Source organism: Micromesistius poutassou (assembly GCF_964030765.1).
Source record: "Micromesistius poutassou genome assembly, chromosome: 14".
In the NCBI taxonomy this organism is placed as follows: domain Eukaryota; kingdom Metazoa; phylum Chordata; class Actinopteri; order Gadiformes; family Gadidae; genus Micromesistius; species Micromesistius poutassou.
In genome coordinates this window covers 7,414,120-7,424,119 of record NC_140284.1, presented here as the reverse complement: position 1 = coordinate 7,424,119, position 10,000 = coordinate 7,414,120, and the positions used below count along the sequence as shown (strand labels likewise).

General features: G+C 45.0%; 1 protein-coding gene across 1 annotated transcript in view; it reads left to right on the top strand.

Annotated features, from left to right (window-relative positions):
- Positions 1-8,256: 8,256 nt before the first annotated feature.
- Positions 8,257-10,000, top strand: part of LOC311358667 (receptor tyrosine-protein kinase erbB-4-like) — a 200,688-nt gene continuing 198,944 nt past the window's right edge. The window contains exon 1 of the mRNA XM_084478779.1: positions 8,257-8,626. Within this exon, the coding sequence (XP_084334905.1) occupies positions 8,548-8,626 (79 nt within the window). The 5' untranslated portion in view covers positions 8,257-8,547. The remainder of the gene's footprint in view (positions 8,627-10,000) is intronic.

Genomic DNA, 10,000 nt, shown 5'->3' with positions numbered 1-10,000 from the left:
TGTTTGTTTTTTCATCAACATGGACAGCTTTTTTATCTCACAGTACGTTGTGGGGAGTACCGACCTGGCATCTCTGCAAAGTCTTCTGGGTAATTTGTTGGTTTGTGGTGAGGTGCTCAAAGGGGGGGGTGGGGGGTCGCTGGGTTCGTGTGGGGAGGAAGTTGGACTGTGGGGGAACTTCCACTTTCCTTCCCTTTTGCGTTACCCATAAGCAGGCTGTTGTAACATCAGACAGACAAGCAGGCTTCACAGGCAGCATGCAAAAGGCTTGTTGGAAAGAAGTGATAGAAATAAATAAACAACAAACAAAAAAAAAACACTTAGAAATTCCAAGATCCTCTTGAGATTATAGAAGGCAGTGAAATAATAAAAAGGATGAGCTATGTCACGCATGAGAGAGAGAGAGAGAGAGAGAGAGAGAGAGAGAGAGAGAGAGAGAGAGAGAGAGAGAGAGAGACGAACAAACCATATTCAACCTCCCGAGGTCAAAAAGAGACAGACACCAATATTCTGATTTATTTCCATTCTGATAAGAAAGGAATTTGTTTGCCACCGTTGTCTCCATTTTTTCACAAGCCTTTGCCTTTTTGTTCTTAACTAACGGCGGGAATCAAAAAGACCTTGTTCAACTTGGACCTGAGCGACGTAAGAGTCAATGAAGTGGAGAGTCTGGAGACATTTCAAGAAAGGAAAATAGTTTCAGCTCAAACTTAGGGAATGAAAAGCACTCGAAGAGAAATATGTTGATAAATTGTGACCTTAACTTATCAAACATTTGACATCAAGTAAATTCCTTAGTTGTCCTATATTTCATATCGGAGTTTGACAATTTCATCGGGTTTTGAATATTGTGAGTTTAAATGTGTTTGTCTTAAAGTTGGCTGCCCCTAAGATGCATCGTGACTGCTCCTGTAAGAAGACACTGCTCTACTATAGCAAGTTGAGTTTTAACTAAATACTTTATTCATTTTGATCTTATAACATTCAATCATTGGTTCAAGCCAAGACAAAGGACATCTGAGTTTGTGTTTGTGTGGAAGAGAGAAAGAGAGAGACAGATGGAGTGAAAGCGAGAGAGAGAGAGAGTAAGAGGAAGAAGGCATGGCAAAGGTAGCCTTAATGTCTGTGTGTGTGTCAGTCTCTGTGTGAGTGAGAGACAGAGTGAGAGAGAGAGAGAGAGAAAGAGAGAGAGTGAGAGAGAGAGAGAGAGAGAGAGAGAGAGAGAGACAGAGATAGAGACAGAGAGACAGAGACAGAGACAGAGAAAGAGAGCAACATAGACATCAACAGCAGCGGGAGAGAAACTGAGAGAGAAATGTGGGCTTGCTGGAGCAGTGCACCTGCCTCGATAAACACAGTCAACCATGAGCTTTGAACTGGGGGGGGGGGGGGGGGAAACCAGATTGAATGCCACGACCATCGCACTCACAGTCGAGTGTGCAGTGGAGGAGCCGGTGCAGTGGGGATGTGAGGTTGCGGCGGTTAGACACAAATGGATGCACAGCTGCCACGAGCTGAACTGAAAACAGGAAGTAAACGTGTCACAAAATGTGTCGAAGGTAAAAAGGACCAATGGTGGCCTCTGTGGTTGGGTGATCATTACCAGTTCTAAACAGGAAATGGTACTTTCAACAACATGGAGATATGAACAATGGCATAGTCCAAGATTTACAGATACAAGTGTATTATCCATATTCCATTTGAATCAACTTTGGTATATTATTTTGGTATATTTTTCTTCTTCTATAAAAATATATATTTTCATTTGTATGTATTTTTTTAAGGGTCATTCTATATTCTAGTAAATTGACATTTGTCCTGGGTCCTGGGACATCACTGCCCTAGGTCGAGGCTGTGCAGGCTATAACACGATGGGAACAACCCATCAGAGACCACCATGGGGACTTCATCTATGTTGTGATGACTATGCTAACGTCAGCACAATGCTTGTCATTATCCACTGGTGTGCTGGCGAAGACTGTTACTCATACCAATGCTGGTATGAGTTATATGTAGTCTAATGGGATAGTGTCTTATGTTGGTTGTCACCTGACAAAAATCTGTCATTTTCTTCCTTTATTTTTCTCAGGACACACAAACCCACAGCACAGCACTCAACAAAGACACGTATGCACAAACACACACACACACACACACACACACACACACACACACACACACACACACATTGCTAGATCAATGTTTTTGTTTCTTTAAGGGCCAGTTAAAGCAGCATTGTTCAGGTGTATAAAAGAAGCCTCGAAACAAACAATGCCTGTAAGACAATTCCAGCAATCAATCCCTTTGCTGGCTTTTGTTTTTTATCATTGCAACTTGTTGCATAGCAACACAACAAGTGCTGCATGCAGCATGTACACCTGTATTACTGGAGTGAATATTTCTGCCACCTTTGATTGCACTCTTTGTTTGAAGTGTAGCCCATTGTCTGCCCACTTGGTCCATCTCCACGAGAATCTGAAGTGTAGGATCACTTTTCATCTTGCCGTTTTAAGCACCCCAGATCCTCATTTCAAACTCATTAGGGAAAGACTCAGAACATAAGTAACAGCATGGAGATGTTTGAGTCAAGCATTGTAACCTCCACACAGATTTCCAGGAATCTGTGTTGAGTTGGCCCTGTATAGCTCAGACTGGCTCCTATGTAACTGGAATCCATGTATGACTTACTCACACTGTTTATACAATATCGTAGTGCTGATCATCGCATTATCGGAGAGACTGAACAGTCTCATAAATATTTGGCCGGTTAAGGCCTTTGAGACTGTACCGTGATTAAGGGCTATACAAATACAATTGAATTTAATTTAATTGAATGGAAATTGAATGTTTCCCTAAGCTCTTGGTTCATGGTCACACTTCTTCTTGTGGTTGAGGCGCTCGGGTCATAAGAACAGTAGCAGAAGACGTGAACAAACCTACACCCACAACTGATACTAAGTCAGGCCGAGCCGGGCTGACACTGAACAATGGCTGAGGCACTATTTACAGAGAATGCTGTCTCTCCAGCTTTGTCACACCCTTTGGTATGCAAGAATCAGGATGTTCCCATGTGCCTGCCGGTGCTCTTGATGTCACTGCATCGCATGTGTGCGAAACCAGCCCATTCCCAGAGAGATTACCTTCCAAAACCAACGGTTGAGACACGTCGACGGTTACGCGTGTGGTTTCCCAAGCACAATCCCACGGTTCGTGTGCTCTCTAAGAGGTAGCAGAGGTCGCTGGTCTGAGGGGGCCGCATTTCACCCTAATAATGACCCTCAGACACATGAACATGCGCACACGCACACAGGCACACACACACACACACACACACACACACACACACACACACACACACACACGCATACACGCATACAAACATTATGTATGGTCGGCCACACACACGAGCACGCGTGCGCAAGCACACATGCATTCACACGAACAGACATGCGCAAACACGCAAACAATCAACTATTTACTGAGTAATTCCTCCACTAACTAATCCCCTCCACTACCATCTAGTGGTTGAATGCAACACATGCAATATAATGTGACGGCAACCTGTTCGTTTTTGCATGGTTTTATTTTAAAAAGTGGGACATGTTGATATATGTTATTTTCAAATACTTTTAGTTATTCGTTTTTGCCAAGCATTAAACAAATGGCGTGACCTTGCTAAATCCAGATGGTAAAATAATTTTATATGTAAAATAATTTTATAAAACTTAAATCAAAATAATATAATTAGATGGGCAAACCAGAAGATTGAATTTGGTGAGGCTAGAAAAGGGAGAGGTTCTATTACTCGCCGCATAGCCTCTTTGTTATTTAGTTTTTCCTCTAGATGGCAGCAAAAGCCTACCAGTGTCACTTCTCATCTCCTTCACCGCAGTACCCATTAAGCCCGTTGAGCCTAGCAGACACCCATTAATAACTAGAGGAGCGTCCTCCCCTTCCCCCTCAACCCGGAGTCTCACTTGACAAGCGCTGGCCTCACTTGAACTTTTGACCGGCGCGTAATTTGCAATGTAAGCTATCCAATTTACAACACCTTCACAAGGGCGCACGCTAACGATTATCCATCACAGCGGTTTAGGTTTAACCGTGCGTGCGTGCGTGCGTGCGTGCGTGTGTGTGTGGGTGTGTGCGTGTGTGTGCATGTGGGTGCGTCTATGTCTGTGCGTGTGTGTGTGTGTGTGTGTGTGTGTGTGTGTGTGTGTGTGTGTGTGTGTGTGTGTGTGTGTGCGCGTGCGTGTGCGTGTGCCCTTGTGATTGAGTAAGGAAAGTGTGTTTTATGACCGTCAAGGGGGGGTTAAAGCAAAAGAAAGAAAGGCAAATGCCAGACCAACATCATGTGCGCTAAAAATAAGCAAGCAGACAAGTGTTTGGACCTTCTATTAGTTTAGTCATTTGTATTTTTTTTAATCACAAATAACAAACAAGTCATAGCCTACATCACTGAACAAAATACAAGAATGATAAGAGGGAAGAGGAGAGGAAAGATTGTTGAAGGTACAATAAAACAACAACATCAGCCCTGAGACACATAATTTCATCCTCGAAATCCGCTAGATAATAGAAACTGGAGAAACCAAATCCCCTAGTTCTTTAAAGTCTGTAGCGATCTAGACCTCTGCTGTCCATGTTACGGTCTTGAAGTGTGCATGACCTAAACCACCAGAGCCTCACTACATGTAACAATGTGCTTTCACTGGAATATGTACTTGTGCATTCAACATACAGCACGCTCGTATGTTGGTCATATACCAACATACCGACACACTCATGCTTTGGGATGAGACGTTCAAAGCGAGGTCCTGACCCCCTTCGGTCGACTTCTTCCAACATGGCCACCTAATTCTCCCCTGGTGTCTGATTGGATAGGATTACTCCTCACCGCTCCACTGGGACCGCCAGTGTGTGGTGAGCATTCTGGGGCCAACTGGCGGCTGTGCATCACCCAAGTGGGAGCCACACACTGGGAGGGGGCGACGTGGTCCCTCACACTCCCATTTAACACTTACTATTTAAATCACTTTGGGGGACTTGAAAAGAGCAATGTAATGGATCATTATTATTATGAATATAAGTATATAAGTATTGTGGCCGTGTGTGTGTGTGTGTGTGTGTGTGTGTGTGTGTGCGTGTGTGCGTGTGTGTTTGTGTCTGTGGGGAGTGTGGGAGGGTGGGAGGGGTCAATTCCTTTCAAAAGGGGGAACAGGAGAATGGACATGGTCCACTGGGTGGACCATGTCCACTGAGCATTCGTCAGCAAGCTGGGTCTCAACGGTGGCCAACATTTGCCCTAATGGGGAACGATTACACACTTAGTGGTTTCTTCAATGACTTCTGATGAGAGAATCACTGAGGAAATGGCCACGCACTCATGTGTGTGTAATGAGCTACTGCTGGCTCACTGCTGATTGAGTCAAGCTCATGCAGAGCCAGTGAGAGGCTGGAGTGCTCGGGGTTGACTCCTTAGCCGCAATAAGAGCGCATACACTCACACACACACACACACACGCACATACAGACACACGCACACACAGACACACACACACTCACACACACCAACTAAGACAGACAGACACACTAACACACACACACACACACCAACTAAGACAGACAGACACACTAACACACACACACACCAACTAAGACAGACAGACACACTAACACACACACACACACACACACACACACTCGAGCACATGTTTACAGACAAATACAACACCCTTTTATGTGTTTTTTCGTTAAACATTTTTTTTCCTCGGTAAATTGTTTATATTGGCAATCTCGTTTATTCTACCGTGGAAGTATACGTGTATGTACATTGGCAGTTTAAAAATGACAATACCAGCTCAAGTTCACCTTACAAAAATGGGCCGTAAAGAATATTTGGATAAAAGTACATGCATCTTATTCTTCCGGCATGACTATGTGAAGCCAGGACCCCGACCATGTGCTGCAGTCCTTTTTTCTCTCTCCTTTTGTAAACTTCAGTCATTTTTGTATTTTTGCAACACGGTTTATCGCGGTGGAGGTTTATCTCAGTGTGTGACGAGAACACCGCTTTTCTGCAGGCACAGATTGTCTTTACTTGCCTCGCACGAACGACTCAAAACAATGTGCTCTGTGATATGAGAAAAAAAAAACAAAAAAAAAACATCTTGATCCTAACATGCACATTGTGTGCTGTGGATCATTATGACGCACAATCGCCTCTGGAGACTCCCGGCGTTTATTGGCTTGGATGGCAGTGGCACTGCAGCAAAGTCGCATTTATTAAACAAATCAGCTGGGCCATGTAGGCCTATTAGATTACTCCCCACACCCCCTCCCCCCAACCTCCGGTAGCCCTGTGGAATAAACCCTCTAATTGACAGCATTAGGACAACGTGGTCTGAGGTGCTCCTTCAAGAGTGTTAACAATGAATAGACTCGATGCGGCAAAACGACATTTTGGGTATTAAAAATGACAAATGGCTGCCAGTCGAGGCTTCCCAGTGTCTTCAGCCTGCCATATCTCATTCTACTATACCTGTTGATAAATTCCCCTTGTCAGTGATATTAAAAGCACATCGCTGCCGAGTCCTTTTCAATAAAGACTCCATATTGTCTAGCAACGTGCACAAGATTACTGGCAGGTAGGCCTATAGGCTTGCATCATCACACCCCCACCTCACCAAACATCCACCCTCCCCAACTGCCTCCTCTCTCTCTCTCTCTCTCTCTCTCTCTCTCTGTCGCCCTCTTTCCCACTCACTCTCTGTCCCCCTCCCTTTTGTATCTCTCTCTCTCTCTCTCTCTCTCTCTCTCTCTCTCTCTCTCTCTCTATGTCTCTGTCTCGCCCTCTTCCCCCCTCACTCTGTCTCCCTCCCTTTGATATGTCTCTCTCTCTTTCTCCTGTCTACTGGACCCCTAACCGTTGAGGTGAGAAAGGGGCTCCCCCCTGTGGTGACGGTTTAATAGTGCAGCAGAAAGTCCAGAGGATGAATTGAATGTTCAGCATCAGCAAGTTAAGCACATAACTTATTTCGCAATGACAGACCTCAGGGACATTCTGCAAAGGTAAAACTCTCAGCATCCTTCAATACTGGGAGCCTGAAAACGAACGAAGGGGGGGGGGGGGGGGGGGGGGGGAACAAAGTTGTTTTTAAAGTAGAAGGTTATTATGTGTTTTGGTATTGATACATAACAGATACAGTCATTAGTTACAATAAATATACAAAATGTGATCAAAATGAAATCTGATTTGCATCTATGATTATGATTTTATTTTCAATAAGATCATTTCAAATTGCAATTTCACAACTTGTTTGGTTTGCGTTGTACATTACTCCCTCTATAGGTTAAACACGTGCTATTGCATGAACTAGCTGTGATTGGCTGATTGGAAACATGTAGGCCTTCCTGCTGATTAGGCGTTGACGCGACACCTGTGCCTCGCTTCCCGAGTTCATTGCAGTCATTTTTACGTGTCTTTCACAACCCTAACTGTTTGCCACCACGATCCACTTGACTTTCGATTGTCCTTCTCCTTGCGTGTCTCGGTCCGCCTGTGCCCCCTTGTCAGTCCTCCTTTCTGCGCATGTGCTATTTACCCAGATGTTGTGGCATACTGTCACTGCAGGAGGCCGATCACCTTTCTTCCTCAGCGATACAGAGTTGAAAGATAAGTTTGGACAACGTCAGCTGTATTCAGAATTAATAACCTCATGCCTTAGCGTATACTCTTTCAAAGTCAAAGCAACTTAATTGGCCAGACATACTTTTTGCTCCCTTAATACGCCTATGACTTTTCTCTCTAATATGTCTCTTTCTATAAGCCTCGTCCCCCATATAAAACATGAAGAGGGCCTGGCTAATAGCAGAAAATAGATTTGGCACGCTCATTGAAAATGATTATTTAAAAACATAATACATACGCTGCAGAACAGTTGTCTAATATTAAGATTAGGAAGAAAAATATTTTCCCCTAGAATTGTTCGGTTATGGCAAAATCTTTTCCTGTAGGACAATCATTTGTTGTGACAGGTGCAACTAGAGTCGACGCAACGCATAGTGAGATTTTGGGGCACTTGTGGTAGGTGTGAAAACCAATGGCCACTCTTCTCGTGTGAAGAAAGGCGGGTTTTAGGGCAGACCTCGGCCCAATGGAGGCTTCTGGTAGGAGGGCGGCACGTGAGGTGGGCGTGTCCGGAGAAGGCGATCTTCGCGGCACATTGAATCCAACTCGAGGAGTAATGGCATGAGCCAGTGCTTTACTATATTGACAAGCGTTACGCCGCGCGCTCCGGAGACTCCCGGGCAGGCAGCTCACCCAGTCTTGTGTTTTTAATCGCAGCAGCACAACGCCACAAGCTCCCGGCGAGGCGTGGTGGAGACTTGGACTACTTGCAAAAATCACCAGTTAACCCCAAAAAAGTCCTCAACTGACTCACTGACAAGCGTTCTATCTTTTTTTCTTTTTCTTCCTCCAACGGCGCTAGGGGGGTTTCGCCACCGGACATGTGAATTAAAAGGAGTAACTGTCCATCGCAAACAATGAAGCAAACAGTTCCCTCGTGTTGCTTGGTCGTTCTCCTGACTTCTCTGCTGTTCCGGGCGACTTCTTCACAATCAGGTGAGTGTGGATGTTGTCTCCGAAGTCTGGCGTCTCCGACCGCTGGTGCGCAAGGTGCGCACTGAGTGGGACCACTGGGTTCTCCTGTTGGATTGTCCTTGCGTGCACTCACCTGATTCGGAAGCACATTGCAATAATATAATTTATATTGATTTGTATTTTGAATTTTTTTTTTACGATCATTATCTTCAGGAATCACTGAAGGAATCACCGGCAATAATGGCAATCGGAATCCAGAAATGGCGAAATTATTTGAATAAAATCGCCTCATAATTCAACTAAACATTTAACACAGCTGCCCAGAAATAGGCAGGCAGTATATGAAGGCGCCACGGTAACTTATCGCAGCGAATGTAACGAATGTTGTTCACGGCGCGCTGATGAAATCCAAGCAAGCCAGTAACACCGTTTCCGTGCGCCGAGTGGCACTGTTGAATTTACAGAGGACTCCAAGCCGTCCCGCGCGTAACGTGGACGTGGTAAACAATCTAAAGCGCGGACAACCCATTCCCCACCTTAGTTAGCCACTGAAATTCGGGTAACCTTCTGGGGCACGGTTTGGAGATGTTTCCAGAACCTTGTCATTTTTATTTTCTTTCATTTTCTACCGGACTTGGCAACCAATTAAATAAAACAATGACATGGTCACGGGGTTAGCCCCCCTAATGTTATGTAGTGTGATGCGGGCCTGGGACATACCTATGTCAATAATACGTGTCAGCGGAGGACAGAGGTCCCTTGAAGTTTGTCCCACCGCTGTGTGTGTGTGTGTGTGTGTGTGTGTGTGTGTGTGTGTGTGTGTGTGTGTGTGTGTGTGTGTGTGTGTGTGTGTGTGTGTGTGTGTGTGCCACCGCTCGCAAATATATAAGCACTCAAAGCGACGTGCGGTCAATTTCCAATTAAAAACGCTCTCTTCCATCATAACCTCCTATCTTCCCGTCGTTGACGTATCCCTCGGTTGTTTGACACCACCACCACCCATAGTTTGATCGCATATGGAGTATAGCAGTCAATTAAAATAATAGCATAATGCGTGTGAATATGCCCCAGTGTTTTTGCATGGCGCGTCACCGTAGCGCTGACTGGCAGACAGCCAGCCTGCGCTGCGCTGGGCCGTCTTCTTATATTAGGTGGGTTATTTTTTTGACTGTGGGAGGAATGCAATATTTAATTGAATGGTTTTTGATAAACAAATGTAGGCCTTTGCCTTGAACAACCTCGACGGGAGGAGACAATGAGAAGAGACGGTGGATAGTGGAAGTAGCCCGTGGTTAAACATCATTACGCACGAAGCGCGGCCTGCAAACCCGGGGAGAACATTGTAAAGACCATGGAATAAGTAAAGGGTGATCATCCAGTTCAAGGAATTTAAGT